General features: G+C 46.0%; 1 protein-coding gene across 1 annotated transcript in view; it reads left to right on the forward strand.

Annotated features, from left to right (window-relative positions):
• Positions 1-24,819, forward strand: part of MSN (moesin) — a 68,993-nt gene that overhangs the window by 24,539 nt on the left and 19,635 nt on the right. The window contains exon 2 of the mRNA XM_066580969.1: positions 19,009-19,092. Coding sequence (XP_066437066.1) covers positions 19,009-19,092 — 84 coding nt within the window. The remainder of the gene's footprint in view (positions 1-19,008; positions 19,093-24,819) is intronic.

Consider the following 24,819-nt stretch of genomic DNA (forward strand, 5'->3'; position numbering starts at 1 on the left):
ATGGGACCAGAACTGTGGATTTGTAGACTACACAAACAGGTTTATAATCTACTAGCTGATATACCCGGCTTCGCCCGAGTTAATTTGGTACTGGTGTTTATCTGGTGTTCACACGGAAAATCTTATGAAATCTTATGAAGTCGTGGTTACTTTAGAGATACCGGAAAAACATATGTTCACCATTTTGCATAATTCTCTGCGTTACCCAGGAGACACTACGTGGAGGTAACCATGTGACGTTTACTTTATATAAAATGACATCAGGAAGTGAGAGAATTAGATTACGTACATAAAATTTGGACACTAATTCTTTTGCGCTAGAATTGAATAATCGAGTTGGGACCTATGAACTTTTCCTGTTTATGACATAATCAATGCTCGTGCCAAATTTCACGTTTCTATGACACCGGAAAGTGAGAAAATTAGATTCCGTACGTAAAATTTTGGACGCTAATTCTTTTGCGCATAGAATTGAATAATCGAGTTGGGACACATTAACTTTTCCTATTTATGACATAATCAATGCCCGTGCCAAATTTCATGTTTCTATTACATTGGGAAATGAGAGATTTAGATTATGTACTTAAAAGTTGGACGCTAATTCTTTTGCGCATAGAATTGAATAATGGAGTTGGGACCCATTAGCGTTTCCTATTTATGAGATATTCAATGCTCGGGCCAAATTTTACGTTTCTATGACATTGGAAAGTGACAGATTTAGATTTCGACGCCAATTCTTTTGCGCTAGAATTGAATAATCGAGTTGGGACCCAATTACTTTTCCTATTTTGGAGATAATCTATGCGTGTGCCAAATTTCATGTTTCTACGACATCGGGAAGTTGGAGAACTTTTGGCCAGCCAGTCAGTCAGTCAGTGCTTTCGTCATATATATATATTGCATTATTGCACATTATGTACCGTACTATGTGCAGTGAAGACCAAAAGTCACTAGAGAGAGTGTGGCTTTGCTGCCTGATGGTTTGCTACAATGTTTTTCATCCAGACTTCATGCTGCTCACCTCTCATAGGAAAGCCTCAAATATGTGAAGTAGGAGATGGTAATCTAGAGGGTTTCAACAAGCTGTTGTATTGTAAAGTATATTGGAAACATGTAGAACTTTCCATTATATAGTGAGAACTTTTTAGCATAACTGGAAATCCCCCTTTATAGGTCAGATGCGTTGTGTAAAGAACAGAGGAGACGGTTACAGTTGTATCATTGTGTTGTCACATCGCTCCTTGTCTTGCTCAGACCTACAAGCTGCGGTTTCATTCAGAGTTGTAGTCTTCACAAGTTTTCCATTGTTATGATGGGGATGTATTTTGAAAGGAAGCATGGTCACACCTAGGTAGATCCCATACTGTGAGGACAGAAATAATCTAGATTTCCAATACTCTATTTCCTCCAGATTTTATTGTATGCACTTAAAACGAAAAGCAAATGATTTCTGTGTATGATGAAATGTGAATGGAAACATTGCTATTGTGAGCTGACTTCATTAAAGGGGTGGTAACAGAATATCACGTTATCCCCTATCCACAGGATAGGGAATAACTTGCTGATCATTGGGGGTCTCGCTGCTGAGACCTTTGCTGAGGCGGAGAACAGGACGCCAGTGTCTTGGTCTCCTGTCACTGAGGTGGTTGCTTCTTCTCCCCCTCCAGTGACATCACTCTGAATAGAGCATTGGCCAAGCATGTGCCGTCAGCACTCTATTTATATCAATGGGAGTGATGGAAATACATGAGTGGGTTGCCGCTTGGGTACTGTGCAGCCCCATTGAAAGTGAATGGAGCCTGGTTCGCTTGCACAACCAGTGTACCTTTCAGTCGTCTCCTCGCTGCAGGAGGTGCAGTAACCCCATCATAAGGACAACGGGGGAACGTGGGACCCTCGTTCTGGAGATCTATGGGGATAGGGAATGACTTGCTATTATTACAACCCCTAAAACCTTACTGTGACTAGAGATGAGCGAGCACCAAAATGCTCTGGTGCTCGTTACTCGTGACGAAATTATCGCGATGCTCGAGGGTTCGTTTCGAGTAATGAACCCCATTGAAGTCAATGGGCGACCCGAGCATTTTTGTATTTCGCCGATGCTCGCTAAGGTTTTCATGTGTGAAAATCTGGGCAATTCAAGAAAGTGATGGGAACGACACAGCAACGGATAGGGCAGGCGAGGGGCTACATGTTGGGCTGCATCTCAAGTTCACAGGTCCCACTATTAAGCTACAATACCGGCAAGAGTGGGCCCCCCCCCCCTCCCAACAACTTTTACTTCTGAAAAGCCCTCATTAGCAATGGATACCTTAGCTAAGCACCACACTACCTCCAACAAAGCACAATCACTGCCTGCATGACACTCCGCTGCCACTTCTCCTGGGTTACATGCTGCCCAACCTCCCCCCCCCCCCCCCCACAGCGCACACCAAACTGTCCCTGCACAGCCTTCAGCTGCCCTCATGCCACACCACCCTCATGTCTATTTATAAGTGCGTCTGCCATGACGAGGAACCGCAGGCACACACTGCAGAGGGTTGGCACGGCTAGGCAGCGACCCTCTTTAAAAGGGGCGGGGCGATAGCCCACAATGCTGTACAGAAGCAATGAGAAATATAATCCTGTGCCACCGCCATCAGGAGCTGCACACGTGGGCATAGCAATGGGGAACCTATGTGCCACACACTATTCATTCTGTCAAGGTGTCTGCATGCCCCAGTCAGACCGCGGTTTTTAATTCATAGACACAGGCAGGTACAACTCCCTATTGTGAAGTCCCTGTGGACCGACAGCATGGGTGGCTCCCTGGAACCCACCGGCGGTACATAAAAATATCCCATTGCATTGCCCAACACAGCGGATGTAGTAATGTTGTGCTTAATGCAGGTGGGCTTCGGCCCACACTGCATGCCCCAGTCAGACTGGGGTTCTTTACAAGTGGAAACAGATGCATTTATAATTCCCTGTGGACCGACAGCATGGGTGGGTGCCAGGAAGCCACCGGCGGTACATAAATATATCCCATTGCATTGCCCAACACAGCGGATGTAACGTCAGCTGTAATGCAGGTGGGCTAAAAATTCATTTGATTACACTGTAGGCGAGGGCCCACAAAAATTGCTGTATCAACAGTACTAATGTACATCAGAAAAATTGGCCATGGCCAACCAAGAGGGCAGGTGAAACCCATTAATCGCTTTGGTTAATGTGGCTTAAGTGGTAACTAGGCCTGGAGGCAGCCCAGTTTAACGAAAAATTGGTTCAAGTTAAAGTTTCAACGCTTTAATGAGCACTGAAACGTATAAAAATTGTTTAGAAAAATTATATGACTGAGCCTTGTGGCCCTAAGAAAAATTGCCCGTTCGGCGTGATTACGTGAGGTTTCAGGAGGAGGAGCAGGAGGAGGAGGAGGAATATTATACACAGATTGATGAAGCAGAAATGTCCCCGTTTTGGATGGTGAGAGAGAACGATGCTTCCATCCGCCGGTGCATAATACGTATTGCTTAGGTATCGCTGCTGTCCGCTGGTGGAGAAGAGAAGTCTGGGGAAATCCAGGCTTTGTTCATCTTGATGAGTGTAAGCCTGTCGGCACTGTCGGTTGACAGGCGGGTACGCTTATCCGTGATGATTCCCCCAGCCACACTAAACACACTCTCTGACAAGACGCTAGCCGCAGGACAAGCAAGCACCTCCAGGGCATACAGCGCGAGTTCAGGCCACGTGTCCAGCTTCGACACCCAGTAGTTGTAGGGGGCAGAGGCGTCACGGAGGACGGTCGTGCGATCGGCTACGTACTCCCTCACCATCCTTTTACAGTGCTCCCGCCAACTCAGCCTTGACTGGGGAGCGGTGACAGTCTTGCTGGGGAGCCATAAAGCTGGCAAAGGCCTTGGAGAATGTTCCCCTGCCTGCGCTGTACATGCTGCCTGATCTCTGCGCCTCCCCTGCTACCTGGCCCTCGGAACTGCGCCTTCTGCCACTAGCGCTGTCGGATGGGAAGTTTACCATCAGTTTGTCCACCAGCGCCCTGTGGTATAGCATCATTCTCGAACCCCTTTCCTCTTCAGGAATGAGATTGCAAAGGCTCTCCTTATACCGTGGATCGAGCAGTGTGTACACCCAGTAATCCGTAGTGGCCAGAATGCGTGTAACGCGAGGGTCACGAGAAAGGCATCCTAACATGAAGTCAGCCATGTGTGCCAGGGTACCTGTACGCAACACATGGCTGTCTTCACTAGGAAGATCACTTTCAGGATCCTCCTCCTCCTCCTCTTCCTCCTCCTCAGGCCATACACGCTGAAAGGATGACAGGCAAGCAGCATGGGTACCGTCAGCAGTGGGCCAAGCTGTCTCTTCCCCCTCCTCCTCATCCTCCTCATGCTCCTCCTCCTCCACCTGAACGCGCTGAGATATAGACAGGCGGGTGCTCTGACTATCCAGCGACATACTGTCTTCCCCCGGCTCTGTTTCCGAGCGCCAAGCGTCTGCCTTTATGCTTTGCAGGGAACTTCTCAAGATGCATAGCAGAGGAATGGTGACGCTAATGATTGCAGCATCGCCGCTCACCACCTGGGTAGACTCCTCAAATTTTCCAAGAACCTGGCAGATGGCTGCCAACCAGGCCCACTCTTCTGTAAATAATTGAGGAGGCTGACTCCCACTGCGCCGCGCAAGTTGGAGTTGGTATTCCACTATAGCTCTACGCTGCTCATAGAGTCTGGCCAACATGTGGAGCGTAGAGTTCCACTGTGTGGGCACGTCGCACAGCAGTCGGTGCACTGGCAGATTAAACCGATGTTGCAGGGTGGCAGCGTGCGTGTGGGATTTGCGGAAATGTGCGCAGAGCTGGCGCACCTTTCCGAGCAGGTATGACAAGTGGGGGGTAGCTTTTCAGAAAGCGCTGAACCACCAAATTAAACACATGGGCCAGGCATGGCACGTGCGTGAGGCTGCCGAGCTGCAGAGCCGCCACCAGCTTACGGCCGTTGTCACACACGACCATGCCCGGTTGGAGGCTCAGCGGCGCAAGCCAGCGGTCGGTCTGCTCTGTCAGACCCTGCAGCAGTTCGTGGGCAGTGTGCCTCTTCTCTCCTAAGCTGAGTAGTTTCAGCACGGCCTGCTGACGCTTGGCCACCGCTGTGCTGCCACGCCGCGTGACACTGACTGCTGGCGACGTGCTGCTGCTGACACATCTTGATTGCGAGACAGAGGTTGCGGAGGAGGAGGAGGAGGGTGGTTTAGTGGAGGAAGCATACACCCCCGCAGATACCACCACCGAGCTAGGGCACGCAATTCGGGGGGTGGGTAGGACGTGAGTGGTCCCAGGCTCTGACTCTGTCCCAGCCTCCACTAAATTCACCCAATGTGCCGTCAGGGAGATATAGTGGCCCTGCCCGCCTGTGCTTGTCCACGTGTCTGTTGTTAAGTGGACCTTGGCAGTAACCGCGTTGGTGAGGGCGCGTACAATGTTGCGGGAGACGTGGTCGTGCAGGCCTGGGACGGCACATCGGGAAAAGTAGTGGCGACTGGGAACCGAGTAGCGCGGGGCCGCCGCCGCCATCATGCTTTTGAAAGCCTCCGTTTCCACAAGCCTATACGGCAGCATCTCTAGGCTGATCAATTTTGCAATGTGCACGTTTAACGCTTGAGCGTGCGGGTGCGTGGCGTCGTACTTGCGCTTGCGCTCAAACTGTGGCGCTAGCGACGTCTGGACGCTACGCTGAGAGACATTGCTGGATGGGGCCGAGGACAGCGGAGGTGAGGGTGTGGGTGCAGGCCAGGAGACGGTACTGCCTGTGTCCTCAGAGGGGGGTTGGATCTCAGTGGCAGGTTGGGGCACAGGGGGAGAGGCAGTGGTGCAAACCGGAGGCGGTGAACGGGCATCGTCCCACCTTGTGGGGTGCTTGGCCATCATATGCCTGCGCATGCTGTTGGTGGTGCCTCCCCAGCTGATCTTGGCGCGACAAAGGTTGCACACCACTGTTCGTCGGTCATCAGGCGTCTCTGTGAAAAACTGCCACACCGTAGAGCACCTTGACCTGTGCAGGGTGGCATGGCGCGAGGGGGCGCTTTGGGAAACAGTTGGTGGATTATTCGGTCTGGCCCTGCCTCTACCCCTGGCCACCGCACTGGCTTGGCCTGTGCCCACACCCTGACTTGGGCCTCCGCGTCCTCGCCCGCGTCCACGTCCTCTAGGCCTACCCCTACCCCTCAGCATGGTGTATTACCAGTGATTTGATTTCCCAGGCAGGAAATAAATTGGCGCAAGCCTGCTGTTAAACGTAGCTGGCTGCGTATGATTTGTTTACTATCTCCACCCACCACACACGTACACAGAACGCTGAGGACTGACAGAGGCAGGGCACATAGAATTTTTCCCTTTTTTTAAAAAGAAAAGGCCCACTGACTATATTCAATCAGATAAGAAATCTGTTGCACAGAAATGCAGTTATATGAAGTGCAGCACAGCGGAGACTTTTCACAGGCAGGAAATAAATTGGCGCAAGCCTGCAGGACAAATACAATTTTTCCCTTTTTGGGAAACGGAGGGCCCACTGACTATATTCAATCAGATAAGATATGTGTTGCACAGAAATGCAGTTATATGAAGTGCAGCACAGCGGTTACTTTTCCCAGGCAGGAAATAAATTGGCGCAAGACTGCAGGACAAATAGAATGTTTCCCTTTTTGGGAAACGGAGGGCCCACTGACTATATTCAATCAGATAAGATATGTGTTGCACAGAAATGCAGTTATATGAAGTGCAGCAGAGCGGAGACTTTTCCCAGGCAGGAAATAAATTGGCGCAAGACTGCAGGACAAATACAATGTTTCCCTTTTTTGGAAACGGAGGGCCCACTGACTATATTCAATCAATAATATATGTCTTCTGGCCCTGTCTACACAATTGTCTCCCTGTAGTATTACTGCAAGGCGCAATGCTCTGCAGACAGCCGATTTTGAAAAGAAAAAAATATGCAACACTGCTAACAGCAGCCTGCACAGTACTGCACACGGATAGATGTGGCCCTAAGAAGGACCGTTGGGGTTCTTGAAGCCTACACTCACTCCTAACACTCTCCCTGCCTAACCACCACTTCTGTCCCTGGACTATTAATGCGGGGCGCAATGCTCTGCAGACAGCCGATTTTGAAAAAAAAAATTTGTGCAACACTGCTAACAGCACCCTCCACAGTACTGCACACTATTAGATGTGGCCCTAAGAAGGACCGTTGGGGTTCTTGAAGCCTACACTCACTCCTAACACTCTCCCTACAGCAGCTCCGGCACCAGCATCACTGTCCCTCAGCTAACTCACAAGGCATCTGAGGCGAGCCGCGGGAGGGGCCGACTTTTATACTCGGGTGACATCTGATCTCCCCAGCCACTCACAGCAGGGGGGTGGTATAAGGCTGGAACATCACAGGGGGAAGTTGTAATGCCTTCCCTGTCCTTCAATTGGCCAGAAAAGCGCGCTAACGTCTCAGAGAGGAAAGTGAAAGTAACCCGAACATCGCGTGGTACTCGTTACGAGTAACGAGCATCCCGAACACCGTAATATTCACACGAATATCAAGCTCGGACGAGTACGTTCGCTCATCTCTAACTGTGACCAATGGCTTGTGCAGGGATGGACATTTTCTGTAAATGACAGAAGCTTTGTAGACTGCCATACAGTTAGGTAAAAAGGATTTAATAGATGCCAAGAAAAGAATCCAAAAAGTTAAGCTAAAAAAAAAAAAAATCCCAAGGCTCCTGAATATCTAGTCTTCTGTTTAAACGCTGGCTGCATTTATATATTTTAGGACGGGGTATGTTACGATCAGAAGCATGCAAGTTTTTAAAATATATTTTTGAAGTGTAATGCAATATCGTGCATGAAGAAGCGGGTTAGACATTGCCAGTGTTGCTGTATAATACCTTTTCTGTTAATATAACACAATATATAATCGTCCCTTGTACAGTATAGGCAGTATAGGGCGCAAGAGGCATTTGCTTCCACATTATAAGGATTGTCCAGTTTCAAACAATTAATGGCCTAGATTTAGGATAGGCCATCAACAGAAGTATAATGGGGCTAATGCACTGATCTGATTTCTGCAGGCAGCAGATGGCTCTGTTCCCACTGCAGTGCCAGACTTGGTATTACAGGCAAAGTTCTCATCCACTTAATCCAAGCCTAGCCACTGCAGTGAGAATGGAGCAGTTTGCTTCCTGCAGAAATCATCTCAGTGGAGGAGCGCATCTGTCCAGTGAACTGCAGATCTACTGAGAACCCGGGTGGTGGACACCTGCTGATCTGCTATTGATGACCTATCCTGCCAGTTAATAGTTTACAACTGGACAGCCCCTTAAAATAAGTTTGCTTCTGTGCCTCTAAGTGAAAAGCATTTACAGAAGCAGAACTGTGCCGTTTGGTCCATGTGAATTTCTCAAGATGATTCTTTATTTAGGGTTCTGTGACTTTTCACTTCCTCTTCCTTCATGATCTTCCATTAGTAGTGACGGAGTTCGTTGACACTTCCTGTGCACACATCCCTTCACTGGTGATACAGGGTTAGGATCATTTAATCATTGCTCACCATTTGAGTTTTGTTTTTTCAATGTACCTGATGGTGACTATTCTTTTCTCAAAAATCATCCATTAGAGGGTTAGTTTCATGAAGACGGTCCTGTCACTAAGGATGGCCGCCCTGCAGCCAGCTGTTCTAGTCAGGAGTGCTGCATGCTAACACAGAGCAGATGTAGAATTACATTCCATGTGAAGGAAGCTATAGGGTCAATAATCTGATTTTCTGATGCTATAATCGGATGTGTTAATGCAAACTTTAATTCCGCAGCTACTGAAAACGGCCTGGTATCGTTATGTGAGCATATTAGATGTGATTCACTGCTGCTCACAATCAAGTCATAGCTTTAATCAGACCAATCGTAAGTCATTACTTGCGTAGTGAATATTTAAACTCTATACAGTGTTAATGAGTGCTTATTTAATTCAGCTTTACCGTTTGCATATAAAGTTTACATCGAATGTTGTCAAGCTCTGCAGATACAGGATCAGTACCAGATGAGTAATGTATTATAGCCAATTATCATGCACAGCTGCATTCTTAATTCAGCATGAGCATGTTGGCAATCTGTGCTGGTTCAGTATCTGGGGTATGGTGGGATAAGGACAGTTCCTTGGGAATCTCTCACAGTATAGTGCAGTAGATGGCCTTCATTTATAAGGAGGCAAACTATATAGCTAAGGAGGACCTGTTAAACTGGTCAAAAGTGCAGAATATCTGACCACATAGCATAATTTCCGGTCAAATTTTTCTGACAAGGATTTCAATGACAATCCGCATAGTTGATTGTGGATCTCTGACACAGTTTTTCACATACAAGCATAACCTCATCATTTAGGACACTGTTTAGCACTACTGAGCAGTGTAGATGTCAACAAATGGCAGTAAATTGCTCAGTTTGCTCTAGCATCATCTGGGTGACTCTTTACTTCTCCTCCTCCCCCTTATCTGACCACCTAGATTTCGGTGAGCACAAGGACTCATCCCTACACTTCCTGTTCTGTCCCTAGTAACATGACATTACAACCACCGTGGACAGCGATTTAGGAGAAGGGAAGACCCCTAGAGGTCAGCCCGTTTGTGCCATAAAAAAAATCACTAAAGTGTCAGTTTAGGTAAATAACTAGCAAAACTGCTATTTACTTTATCCCACTGGCTATCCTATTGGCACAGATGGATGAGTGTTTGACCATTTAGTGACAGTTGTCAATGAGCATGAAGAGATCTTCACATCACTGTAGGATATGTCAGCACTTGCAGTAGTATAAACTGTTATCTGCTCTGTACCGACTACAGCAGACTTTCATCCCACCTAACGCCTAAACATGTTTTCCCATATCTTAGCATTGTAAACTTGGGCAGATGGTTATTAGTGCTTTATGCTGATTGGCTGGATAAATTGTCATGTCAGTCGTTCCCATCTGTAAGTGGTGGTTTGTCAGCATTTCTGCAGTGTGGTTCCCTTGCGCTGTGAAAGGAACCTCCACTTTCCCTGTGAGGAGGCTTGGTTTAATTAAATACGTAATCCCTTGAAAAATTGCAAGCCCTTTCATGTGACCTAGAAGTTGCCTATAACCAAAGGAGCCGAGTAGAACTCAGAAACCTGTGGATTCTGCAGCTGCTTCCTCCCAGGAATTGGACTCAATGTCTGTAAGTAAATGGGATAAGACACCATTCTAGTCCTTGACTCCTCCATTCTGTTATGTATCGGTGGGATATCCTCTTTAATGTAGCTCCAATGTCTTTTAGTCGTGTGTTCACCTGCCTGTCAGCCTTTTCTCTAAGTGTGTGCACCTTTGCCTACAATTGTTGGGCCACTTATTTATGTGCAGTGAATTCGGAGATTTTAAAATCCGGTTGTAATTGTATCCTAACCGAGCATTCAGCAGTAAAGGCCGGGCTCATACAGCCTCCCGAGCGGCAAGTGCGCAATGACAGGTATACTAGCAGCGTGCCGCCGATCCCCATACGCTATCTAGGTGTGTATGATTGTGGAATGCATGCCACATCATATTTTTTTTTTTGAAAGTCTATGGGAGATTGGCACTGCATATTACGCACGCGGTTTTTGGCATGCGCTCCTGTAAGACCGACCTGATGGGCTTCTAAGTCTTTGTATTCTGAATCTTTTTGTTGGAGATTTTTTTTTTTTTTGTTTCCTTTAATGCTGACAATGCAAACGTTGGCCATGATGATCAGATTATTACACGGTGTATAGAATGAAGGGGAAAATATATGTAACAAGTCCAGTTAAAGCGTGTTTCCCGTTCCGTGTTCATGCGCAATCTTAATGTATTTACAAAGTTTCTCAACTCTATAAAACTTAAATTCTACTTGAATCCTGAATGATCACCGCTGTTAAGACCCACAACTGCATGCAGAGTCCTGCAGACTTAAAACCTGAAATCTCCCAGCATTCTTTGCTGCCTGAATGTCTGTTCAGGACTTTTGCTGGCGAGTTGCATTCTGGGTAGTGTTCTCTTTTTGTACCAGTCTATTTTAAGTAATTCGATTCTGGAAAAACTAACGCTTACTGCATAATATGAGCTCAGCGCAGTCCGGGTTGTGTCTGACCAGCTTGTTTTCGGTTTCCAGCGGCAACCAGCAGAATTAGTCAGCGCAGCCCCAGGATAGTACAGGGTGTAGCCCAGGATTGCTACAAGGAGGGCAGTGTATGAACATGGCATAGCCTTAACAGGACAATATACGTTAGGCTTATTCACGAGTCTCATGCTCCAGTTCTGTCCGATTGCGAGGACCACAGAACTCACACGTGACGACACAATAATTTCTATGGACTAATTTAAATGAGCGATTTTTCTCTCTGACCAATATTCAAGAATCGCCCATTATTTGCTACAGTAGTGGGGGGAAAACCCTCCATCGCATGTCATAAAATATTTTATTTTGCCATGTGAAAACCGCATGTACACCAATGCAAATCACACTTTTTTTTTTTTTTTGTAAACGCCAAAATGCAACTGCGCCCATCTATTTATTGACCCCAGTATGGTCAAATGTTACTGAAATTTGTACTGAAAGCTTCCCACCAGGGCCGCATGGTGACTTTGGGTGGGACGCATGCACAGTTAATGACCTGCACTACAGCACTTCTAATGTAAGGGAAAGCAGGCGCATCACAAATTACTGTGACCTGACAATGCCCAAAAAAATCTGGATTAGGTTCCTTGCGACCGTTGGGTTGCAGTAACGTGTGAGTCACAATGCAACAACATTCGCTTACATTGGGGTACAATGTGGCAGGGCCATGGTGCAATCTTTGGCTGGCCAACCTAAAAACCTCTTTCCAACATCTTTGAGTTGAATGTAGCTTCCAACATCACTTGACTGTGGCTCACAAGGTGCAGAAGATTGGTGACTCCTGGTCTAGTGTGTGTGGCTACATGTGGTCTACGAGATACAAACTATGAGGCTACATTGACACGGGCGAGTGAGTCTTTTTTGGCCTGATATGGCGATTACCAGCGTGCATTTGTCAGGCCTATGCGAGGCGTTTCTGGGAAACTGCACTGCTCAGGTGCGTCAGCGGATCTACAAGTGCTTGCCATTGATTTCAGTGGGAAACGTCCCATCGCACTGGCATGGCATAAGTGTGCCATGCGATGGCCTTTAGGGTCCCATTGAAAACAATGGGTGAGGTGTTCTGAGGGAACGCTGAAAGATGGAACATGCTGCAATCTTTTGATTCTCGCTGTTGGGGGATAACATCTCTCATGTGAATAAGTACATTCAAAAGAATGGAGTTCATATTTATGCGGCTTGTGTCTCGCGTGAGATTCTCACCCGTGTGAATGTAGCCTAATGGTGATGCTTGCACCTATGCAGCCCTCTGTCTACTTTTTTTCCCCATTGCGTACCATTGTGTTTAGCGGTGCATAGAAGACCACTCATATAACGGGTAGGTCACATCTGTTAAACCCCCGTCTATATAAAATATATTCTGGATCCGTCTGACAGCTCAACACCAGACCTGTGATTACATGATGCTCAATGCAGCCGCTAGTCTGAAGATTTTAGGACTGGTAGAAAGCTTGAATGACAACCATTAAGCCATTAAAGGAGATGTCCCGAGGCAGCAAGTGGGTCTATACACTTCTGTATGGCCATAATAATGCACTTTGTAATATACATTGTGCATTAATTATGAGCCATACAGAAGTTATAAAAAGTTTTATACTTACCTGCTCCGTTGCTGGCGTCCTCGTCTCCATGGTGCCGACTAATTTTCGCCCTCCGATGGCCAAATTAGCCGCGCTTGCGCAGTCCGGGTCTTCTCCTCTTCTCTATGGGGCTCCGTGTAGCTCCGCCCCGTCACGTGCCGATTCCAGCCAATCAGGAGGCTGGAATCGGCAATGGACCGCACAGAAGCCCTGCGGTCCATGAAGACAGAGGATCCCGGCGGCCATCTTCAGCAGGTGAGTATGAAGACGCCGGACCGCCGGGATTCAGGTAAGCGCTGTGCGGGTGGGTTTTTTAACCCCTGCATCGGGGTTGTCTCGCGCCGAACGGGGGGGGGGTTTAAAAAAAAAAAAAAACCCGTTTCGGCGCGGGACATCTCCTTTAAGTGTTCGTGCCGGTAGACTATTTTCTATTTTTACACCTTTTTTTGGAGATTCAACATGTGTAAAAGCCATTTGTCTTGTTTGAAATTGCAGTGCACTTGCAGCGTTGTGGAGGACGGGTTCTCTGCATTCCTGAACTCCCAGCACAATCTACATTCATGTAGCTGAGAGTTAGCTGGTGGTTGGCACCGCTGCCGGGTGGTGAGCGGGCAGGAGTGGCTGCAAGTTAGAGAGGCCTGAGGAATGTACTTGCTGATAGCGGTACCAGCGGACTCCTGGCTGCAGGGGAGGAGGGGGTGAGCTGCGGTACCTCTGCTACCGCCTGGAATAAAGATTTAGGAGTCAGAGGCTGCAGGCATGCAGTAAGTAGGTGTCATTGCTGATAGGTCTCTGTGTGGATGTATTACACGAAGTAGTGGGTTATTGTAGTATAGCGCTAGAATTATAGCGCTGCCTTGTATGATTACCTTCATTCTTTTCCATGTGAGGTTTTAAAAGCCTCCATAATTCATGTCTATTTATTAGGAATGGGTAATTCCAGGGCAAATCGCACAAGAGGCAACACCTGTCCATTTACTTTTTTTTTTGCACATTGGTTTACCAAAATGTATTTCTTGACCCTATAGGTCTGAAAATTGAGATTTATCTATAAAAGTCAATTTTCCACAGTCCACAGAGAACCATAACCTGCCGTTCTCTTCATAATGTATAGATGTCTTAACATTTATCCTAACACACTAATTCCAATCTAGGTTAAAATAAAATTTGAAATAACCCTTTTTTTTCCTTTCTGAACAGAGCCACTTTAGAGAGAAATCGAAATATATAAAAAAAATATTATTAAATATACCGTATATTATAATATAATCCGCTTTGGACAGTAGTGACTGGGTGAGAAATCTGCTTTTTAGACATACAATTCGTTCAGCTATACAATCGTTAACGTATTTTCTTTCATTAATTTACTTAATGTCACTACTGTCCAAAAACAGATTTCTGATGTATATAAATGTTCCCTGGAGCGGCTCAGTTAAAAAAAAAAAAGATAAATCAAAATTTGTAACAAAATGTCAATTTTTAACTTGTGGCGAAATTAAAGTGTTAGGAAAAAATACTTTAGCCACATGACGCTTTTTACCGCAGCATCCCGAGCGCCGCAGTTAGCGACGCAACGCTACCATTGATTTCAATGTGGACTCGCAGAAATGCGCTTGAACGTGGCGTTTCTAAATCCATGATTTTCAAGCACTGTCTTGGCCTAAATCTGCTCCTATTGGTTTCCGAGATATTAGTTATCAAGTTATTTTTCTCTGTGACCTTGGGAAAAATAACACCGCCCCCCCCCCCCCCCCCCCCAGATTTCTTTATCCCTTGACCCAATTGGCTCCGAAAATGTGAAATTTCGTTTATATATACTTTCTAGTAACTAACAAATATGCAAACTTCTGTCACTGAATTCCGCTACAAAAAAGACGAAAAAGGGCTGTTTCAGGCTGCAAAATGCTGGACAGAAACTGAACAAACCTCATTCTAAACAATGATTGTTGCCACGTGGTTCCGTCATATGGTGGCTCCGGTGGGTTCTGGTTTCCTGCTTCCCTAACAATGGAGCAGGACCCTGTAGCTCCAGTGTGAACGGATTGCAGGGGTGTCTATCTCCCTTGAGAACAAAAGGGTCAGCTAGTTGAAATTCAATGCGCCAGATTCCCTTCCTTCCCCAATGTCTGTCAAGTGAACATCTGTGAAACCTCTAATGCACATTATACAGCTGGCCAGTTGGGTGTCCTGCGGTCTGTCAATGGCTACTCTTCAACTGAACTGACATAATTCTTAGGCCGGGCTCACACAAGCCTGTTGGTATAACGTATTCTGCATGCGGAACACCCTGTACTAATCTCCCATAGCTGCTCACACAAATTGAGCAAAATACGCGGGCAAGAAAAATTACAGCATGTTCTATCTTAACGCATTATACACGTGCGTACACATCACGATGGTACATACTGATTGGCGTCACGCAGTAAGTATGCGGTCTTGTTGCATAGGTGTTGTGTGCCTCTTGCTGGCGGCATGCCGTGAGATACACTTGTGAGCCTGGCCTTTAGACTTCCACTTGTCTGGCATGTTTTTAGTAGAAATGAGTGGAAATGAAGAATAGATACTAAAGTTTTCCTAGTTTACAAAGGATGTCAAAAAATAAAAAATCTAGCACCTAGGAGTTGTCGTTTTGCTGCAAAACTCAGCATGCAGTTACATCTCAGTCAGATATGTAAATGATTAGAGTTGTGGGGTGATTAGATGAACAGTCTTGCCACCGGAAGACGTAAAAGTGATTCCTCTCTTGGCCTAGAAGAGGCTCTTGGAGGTTCCTTGTGTGTAGTGACCTCTTCCGCTTGTGTAGGGCTTGTTGACCACTAGACGCCTCTACGACGCAGAGAAGAGATTTCACCCTGTTGCCAGAGTCTGAGAGGGGCGCATTATTGGGATGTGAGAAGCTGGATCGATGAATTGCCGCCACCTGGGCCATTCTAAGTAGACTGTTAGGAGGTGTTGAGACCAGGGAATGCATGAGCGCACACAAGGTGACCGGGCTCAGGATGCCCTCAACAGACAGGAGAGCGGATCTTATGATTGTCCCACAAGCAGGAGGAGCTCCAACTGTTTTGTTGTCCACCAGTCAGATAGTTGACACCATAATTACCTGCCTGTATGTCTGTTGGAACACCTTCCAGGCGCTTGGCTGAAGGATATTTGATCTCAAGACACATTACATGTATGGCTTTTGACACCCACCATCAGGTCTCTTTGCAGTGGAGTCGTGAACGACAAAACTGGACTGCTATGGAGTTGAACTTCAGCGATGATGACGGCTGTGTTTATATCTGGAGCGCCTCAGTCCTGCCTTCACTGTGATGCAGTACATTGTCCCCCACTGCTGGTGTGATGGTCTGGGAGGGACCTCACATACGACAGTTGGTCACCCCTAGTAGTGGTACGAGGGACAATGACAGCTCAGCAATATGTTCAGGACATCCTGCAGCCATATGTGTTCCTCTCATGGCGGCTTCCAAGAGGCAGCAGGATAATGCTCTGTCACACACAAGGGGGTCACAGGAATGTCCCCACAACATTGTCACAAATCTGTGGCCTGTCTGGTCAGTAGAACATCTATGAGACCATCTGGGACAGAGTATTCACAATCTGGAGCAGGGTGTTGAACTCCTTTTTCACCGAGGAACAAATCAGTCTTGTGGTTGCCTTCAAAGGGCCATTGTAAGACTATATAGGAATAGTGATCCCACCCCCTCCTCTAGTGGCCAAAATAGTAATAGGGTCCCCATTGTGGTCACAGTAGTGATAGTGAACCTACCACCCCCCCCCCCCCCCAGTAGTGATAAAATGAGGTGCTGTGCCAGATTCGGCTTATGGGCCTTGTGTTTGCCACGTGTGACGTAGAGGATCAGTTACAGCAAATGTGGATCTATTTTCTGCAGGACACTGGACCTGTATGCCTCCATGCCCGCCCATATCACTTCTTGTACCCAAGCTGGAGGCGGTACAACAGGGTACTAGAGCCTCCATGCCCGCCCATATCACTTCTTGTACCCAAGCTGGAGGCGGTACAACAGGGTACTAGAGCCTCCATGCCCATCCATATCACATCTTGTATCCAAGCTAGAGGCGGTACAGCAGGATACTAGAGCCTCCATGATCGCCCATATCACATCTTGTATACAAGCTAGAGGCGGTACAACCGGATACTAGAGCCTCCCTTCCAGGGGTCTGTTCTCTGTAGTAAATGATCCTATTGCTCTGATATTGTAATCTCTTAAATCAGTGTTACAATCACACAGACAGTTTGTGATTCTGACAACTAGCTGCTTAATTTCTCTTATTTTTTGGGGGGGGACAATGGGTAGCCCTGGTGGCATTAATATTTGAGCTATATTTCTCAATCCTGAGACTCCTTTCAAAGCTACTTATGACGCGCAGTGCAACATCTTTTTTTCTATACATAATAATGGAGACGGCCATCTTGCCTGAGCTACATTATAACAGAATTTAGAAGATATGCTTTACAATAATCTCATGGTCCATTCACACAATGGACCGGAGGGGAACCATTGACTGTTGTAGACATGCTCTGTGATCTGTGCAGGGAGGGGAGTAGATGGTCACAGTGTATACCTCTTGTAAATGGTGGATCCTGCGTTATCTACATATAGGTGTTACCTGTCGGTGTAATCCTGCCTGCGATGTTAGTGAGATGACGGCTACAAAGCTTGCTCTATAGATCAGGAAGTATCTGCCTATTGGGCTCTGTGTGACAAATGCAGGATTTTTTTCTTTTTATACAGATTGTGACTGAAAGCTTAAAAAAAATCGCCAAAAATGTAAAATGTGTTTTTAACACAAAATGTCATTTTATATGATGGGTAATTTTCTGATGACAACTTCTGTTCTTTTAAACATCAGCCTGTATTGCCTATACAAATGGAAGGCGCACTTAAAATCATTTGGATAGAGAGCAAACCTATAGAACATCAATGCAGGACTACTACAAAATAAGAATCTAAAGGGGTTGTCCACCTCTCAGGACAGGCTATCGCCTGCGTAGAGGAACTTTTTTATTTAACAAAGATTATATATATATATATATATATATATATATATATATATATATATATATATATATATATATATATATATATATAATTATTCTCTTGCATTAACTTCTAGTCGGCCGTCTGCACACGGGTGGATTCGAATTGCGGAATCCGGAGGGAGCGACCACCTCCGGATTTCGCAGCAAATATCACCCATAGCATGCTATGTAAAAGTGATTTGTCATGCACACGAGCGGATGAAAACTCGCAGCATGCTCCCGTTTCCTTGTGGTGTCCGGACGGCCTCTATTGAAGTCTTTGACATTGCAGACAGGCCGCGGATTCCGTGGGAAAAGCGTTTATTAAAAAAAAAAAAAAAAAGTGTACTGCACATGTCCGGCGAGCCGTGCAGACCATCCACAGTAAAGATGAAGAGTCAAGAAAGCTGGTATTCGTGGATGCTGCTGCTGCCAGGGCTGGATTCCGCTGCCGTATTCCGCATGCAGAATCCGACCTGCCTGTGTGCAGCGGCCTTACACTTATTTCCACATCTGACAGTCAAACTATTTACATATCCATCATTGTACATATCGGTTTGCTTATTTATTGCTTACTTGTGTATATAAAATGTATACTTGGATTCTTCATCTTTGTACATATTGCTTACTTGAACATGTAAGTATTCTGTCAGATATGGAAATGAATGTAACTAGAAGTTTAATGTGAAGTTCTCATAGACCGGTGCAGTACAGAGCTTATTCCTGCCATTCAAGACAAGACATTTTATTGAAGATGATCGGGGCACAAAATGATTGATCTATTATAGGGAAGTTTTGTCTAGAGAGCAGATATAGGCTGCGACTGTCTGCATGGTTTAGATGTAGCCGTATGCCACATAACGTGCGCTCTGGGCAAAGCTACCAGTCAGTTATTAATGAATAGCGGCCAGATACATCTAATTACGTGCACTAATAGATTCAAGAAGGAAGCTGTGGGTACTGGGATCTGTTTATTATTACAATGAGCATTAACAGGGCTGCATAGTTGGGGCAGGTGGTTGAAGAGCTGCAGCATCATTAAGTTACCTCCCTTGGTGGATCGGTTCCACTCCTGAAGTGGAAGGTCGTCTTGGTTTATCATACAGTCAAGCTCGGTACTAGAAAGAATCTTGTGAAGAAACGGTGAATATTATGAGGTGTGCGCTTTCTGCATTGACTAATTGTCAACAATCTTGTCTTTTAGATCAGCGTACGTGTGACCACAATGGATGCGGAGCTGGAGTTTGCCATCCAGCCGAACACCACCGGAAAACAGCTGTTTGACCAGGTAAGTGTCTCCTCTAATCTTTATTTGCGACCACAATGAATAATAACAAAAAACCCTTTTTATTGCACAGTAAAGAATAAATTGGTCCAGTTCTGTGACCGTGTCGTCGCACTATTGTCCCTCGTCTACATGTAGACCCAGTACTGTAGGCTAGAAGCACTACTGAAGGGGATATTATAGGAAGGGGATATTATAGGAAAGGGAATGATGCCGGCTGGACTGTCTGGCAAAACCCTGTCTTCCTATTTGTCGTCCATGTAGATGGCAGAGTGGCATAGAGTCCAACTTCAGCCCACAACAGACCTGTAGACTGAGTCTCCAGATATGCTGGGTTGTCCACTTCCCCATTTTATGTGAAACTGAACAAAACGTTCATGATTTCCAAGTATGATTTGCCTGTCTAAACGCACTGCATGAGCAAACTGGCGATGACGTCGCCAGCTTGTTTGCTTGGGCAAATGAGAATCGTGAGGGCCGTAATGTAGTGCAAAAAATACAGATCTTCATGTTTTAATACAGATAACCTTTAATAACCGGATTCTCCTGCAAATAGAATAATGGGCTTTATTTAAAATTAAGTGTTTTGTTTTGTATTTACACTTAAGAAAATCTATCCCTAGATATTGCAGGTCTAATATTAGAACAGCGCCACCTGCTGTTTCTTTTCAATGGCCTTTCTGTGTCCACCTCAGTAAATGTTTGGAAGTGGACACACCTGCTCATTTTTGCTTCTCTCTTCCCCATTGAGTATTCCTGTTGCGTTGAGGGGTTGCAGCTTCTTCTCTGCTTGTCGGACAAGATGAAGAGCAAGCGAGAAGAGTGTGACAGCGGTACTGCAATTGCTCAGTCTTTCCTGCAAGCAGAGAAGGCGCTGAGGCATCGGAGGCAGCCGGTCAACACACCAGGGATCCCTCCACATACCCAGTCTAGCAGAGAGGGAAACAAGTCTTGGGCATGTGTGGCCACCTGGAACACCTTACTGAAGTGGAGGGCTGTGTGGTGTACTGGTCCTTGGCTGCTTATGCTGTTGGAAATAAGTCCTGGCCTTCTCTATTTTTCTGGCTATTTCCAAAACTGTGATTGTCACAGGGAAAGCTTCAGAAAGCCAAACCCCAGATGCTTAATGGCAATGTTGGTGGCTTAATGGCCTCACAGCTATCGACTGGTTCCCTTTTTAAGTTATGGGAAAAACCCTTTAAATTGCTTCACAACCTCCGTCCTACCTGGTTGCTGCTGACCAGGTCATGTGACTGCTGCAACCAATCACTTGCTATAGAAGGTCACTGCTGAGGTCAATGATTGGCTGAAGCAGTCACATGTCCTGGTCAGCAGCACCTAGGAAGGAGAGGGTGGTTGTGAAGCAGTTTTAAGTGGTGGGAAAAGCCCTTTAACCCTTTCCAATCCAATTTGTATCCTGGTTTCCCTAGGGGGCTTACTCTTTTTCTGCCGTTATACAATGGCGCTATATGCTGGCTAAAGCCAGTACTGCATGAGGTGACACATTGGATAGGCTCCGACAGCAGAGGGGCTGGCAATATACAGTAAGAGAACCCCGACGGATGTCTTCCAACATCAGAGCTGTACAGCCTTAAATCATAATGTCTTCAGAGGTCAGACAGTGGATTGGAAAGGGTTAACATCTAAGTACTGTAAGGCCTCATGTCCACAAGCACGTACAGGCGACCCTGCGTACTTGTCAGCGATGTCTGTCTTCTGTACTGCGGAAGTGCCGGCTGGCGCACATGTGCAGTACAGTCTGTTTTTGGTTTTTTGTTTTGTTTTTTCAACCCCTGGTTTCCTGCGGAATCCGGGGCCCCTCTGCAATGTCAATTTTGTACGGACCAGGAATCAGACTGCTGCCACTGACTTGAATGGAAGCCGTCCATGGGGGAATCGTAGTGAAATGGAGCATGCTGTGATTTTTTTCCCCCCCCCCCCCCTCCCCCTTCCGTGTGTGGAAACTGTAATTAGTTCCCGCTCGTTTAAATGAAAAATAATTTCTCCATAGCATTCTATGGAGGGTTATTGCTGCGGAATCTGGAGTGGAACGCCCGCTCCGGATTCCGCAGCAAATATCTGCCAATAGACATTGGACCCGAGTTTCACATGGTAATCCATTGTGGAAATCCACTGCAGAAAACTGTGCATAATTGTGCTGTCATGGATTGTGTGTGGATTAGCCTCAATGCAGCGGGGCTCATCTGCTTGTATTACACACGATGTGTCAAAAAGTCATGTGTAACCTTTTTATTTTTCTTTTCTTTTTTTCCCCCTGCATTGCTGTATTAAAATCAGTGCATGGAGAAATATGCGCCGTATAGACTGATGCAGAATCTGTATAGACTGGCGCAATCCGCTGTGCGAGCACATATCATTACTACACGAATCCCTTCATTTTAGGTCATGCTCGTTTGTGTAAAACTTAAAAAAAAATAAAAAAATTCTGTGAAACGTCATTTAATCATTAATGTAAACTTTCAGCCTTTTTCTAGGAATTGAGGTTTTGTGCTAGACTTCAGATGGGACAGGAGTGGATTATATAGATGGAGCAGCTGTTGGAGAGCTCTGGCTCCAGCGCTGGCTAGATGTGGAGTCTGTTTCATATGACGGGCTAGGGAAAGCATTGGGCGTTGCCTCCTGGCAGACATGATGAAGAATGGGACTTATTAACTGTTCCCTCAGCAGGAATTCTCACTGCCAAATTCCCCTTGTGCTGGATAGCCTGGGTGGGGTTTTAAGGGTTTCTAATTCTGTCTGTCTGGCTGCCGTAGATTAGCCCTCCTAACGGCCGACTTCTTAAAATAGAAGTCATTGCGCCCTTTCTGAAATCGCAGCATAATGGTCACTTCTTCCAGACGCGGATCTTGATGGGATTCTAAATGCCAGCAGAGCTTCATTTTTCTACAAAGTTCAGTGTAGCTGCTGTTAACCCCGATGTGGCTCCCCTTCCAGTATCCTCATGCCTCCTCGGCCCGGAGGCTGAGTTTTCGGTGTTTTTAGAGAGCTGCTGACAAAGCGTGGGACTTCAGGGTTAGGAATCGTATTGCTTTCGTTTTGCAAAGCCACAATTTTGTCACATTTACAGGGTATTCGAAAACGGCCTGAGATGTGAGTGACTGGTGGAAAATGTTACTGTAACTTACTGGAGCAGTAGAAGAGGTTTATATTACGCACATAATCCAGATGAAACTTACATTATATTGTATAAACCGTATGTATACTTGGCCGTCTAAATTTTTAAACGGGTAATCCAGGTAAAGTATATTTTTCTAAGCTGCTCAGCATGGGGGCAATACATAAGTGAGCAAGGTGAGCTAGACTGATCGCTTGCCCCTGTACCATCGGTGCCTGGTCCCCCGCGGTCCTCCAGTTCCTACTGCAGTGATGACATCACTTACTCCAGGGACGTTACTGCCAATCGCTGCAGTTCCTACCTCGGACAAAGGGGAGGTTTATGAAACGGTCTTAAAAAGAAACTTTGTTGCCCCATACCAACCAATCATAGTTCAGCTTTCATTTTGTATACTGCTCATAAAAAATGAAAGCTGCTCTGTGATTGGGCGCTACGGGCAGCAGACCGTTTCTCTTTGCAGCTCCTCTCGCACAGCCCACTTTTTACAAACGTCGATGTAAAACACTCCCATTGATTTCAAAGAGGCTTCTCAGACTTTTCGGGCATTTTTAAGCGCTTTTAACCCGTTCGTCTTCTGTAACCTGAGGTGCGGATTAGGTATAAAGTGTGCTGAATGAGCTGAGCTTGCTGCATACGTGGGGCGCGCTGGCTGTTTAACCCCTTTAAAAGGGGTCTGGTCATTAGAACAAAACCCCATCCCCCCCAGCTGGGTCTTGCCTAAAATAAATAAATGTAAAAAAAAATGGTATACTCTCCTCTTATAGAGCGCTGGGATGTAGCGGACAGCCGTTGTCTGTATCGGTGGTCTTTCGGGACCCCTGAAGCATGATTGAGGCATTTAAATACTGCTATCAGAATTGACAGACAGTCGGCACCCGCAAAGGGAAATTGACTCCCAATCCCGTTTAAAAGCAAACCCCGAACCTCCATGACAGAACTGCATGTTCTGGAGCATAAAGGGATTGAACAGCTCACAGCCATTTAACCGCTTCTATGGGGTGCCTATAGTTGCCATTGTAACCCTTGGCCTGCCCTAGTGAAGGCTCCCAGACATGCCATGTACGTAAGCCTCTTCTGCCCTGCTAATGAAAATTTAAAGGGGGTTTTCCACAGCATAAAATGGCCTCACAAGCACTCTGCCCCTCCTGGTTGTCGCTGATCATGACATGTGACTGCTGCAGCCAATCTCTGGACACAGCGGTGACCTTCTAGAACCGGTGATTGGCTGCAGCAGTCACATGTCTTGGTTAGCAGCAGCCAGGAAGAACAAAGTGCTTGTGAAGCTATTTTAAGTTATGGGAAAACCCATTTAAGTCCAATTCTTTTTAAATGAAATATGAAAACTTAAACTCTGTTTTGTGGGAAAAAAAATCTAAACCAAAAATAACCATAAATAGTTCAGGCCACTCAGAAAGTGACAAGACTAATTATCACATGTATCACACACTCTCCCAAACAAAGTTGAATCTAATGTGATGAAAAAGTTGTGTCCAAAAACTCCCAATGAGGTCTACAGTTTGCATGAAAAACTCCCTCACAGCCTCACCAATGCACAAATAACACTACATAATCAATAACAGCCCACCCCATAGGGAGAAGCCGGGCGCCGGAGAATGTGGTGTCTAAATAGGAGCAGCTTGTTTCCCAGGACCACTCGGATGTAGATCCCATCCACCAGAGTTATGAAATAAAGAGCATACTGCGCACCCGGGTCACCCATCACCGGGTCACCCATCACCGGGTCACCCATCACCGGGCCACACGGCAAGTCTACCAACTATGGTGTTAAATACATATATAATGGGCATATCAAACAAGACTGCTATGTAATACACAGCTAAAATCTGCATTCACAGGTTCCACAATACAACATAATCTCCACATGTCACTGTCCAAGAGAAACTTGAGGAAGTCTTCCTGTACACGTGGGAGTGTAACTCCAATATCCACAAACTGCCAGCATATTGCTGAGCTGACAAGTCGAGTATGTGGAGCGAGGGGCCTCTCTGCAATATTCTCCTTATTCTACTGGATGGTTTTCAATTCCCAGTCATTGTTATAAAGAGTCTTACGTTGGCTAGCAGGAGTTCTGCCTTCCCATAGGTGGCGCTGCAGTGGTATTAAATCTTCCTTATTCGCGCACCACAATATTAACACTGCAAAATCAAAATCCTCTTAAGCTGCACAATTGCTTTTTTTTTTTCTCCCCTCCTCCCCTTAAAAATAGTTTTCTAATTCATTTGATATGTGAAATGTTAAATACAACTTGTTTCACAAAAAAACAAGCCCTTGTGGCTACACACAGATCGCTGTCTCTAAATCAATGTACGTACCTGTGTTGTTAATGACCCTTCCAGCAGAGGTGTTGTGACTGTGTAGCCATGTTGGGCCAGTACCGCGCCCCAATGCAACTGAAGATGTAGAAGAAAATGTAAGGCTGTAGAATTTGATTGTTTTTCATGAAAGTCAACAGTCCTGATAATGCACAAGTTGGCATAATGCAGTAGGTTTGTCACCGATGTATAGAAGATCTGATAATGAGGATGTTGTAGCGAATGACATTCAGGCCTCTATGGTGCGTGTACTCCGAGCAT

The sequence above is a fragment of the Eleutherodactylus coqui genome, chromosome 10, assembly GCF_035609145.1.
Source record: "Eleutherodactylus coqui strain aEleCoq1 chromosome 10, aEleCoq1.hap1, whole genome shotgun sequence".
NCBI lineage: Eukaryota > Metazoa > Chordata > Amphibia > Anura > Eleutherodactylidae > Eleutherodactylus > Eleutherodactylus coqui.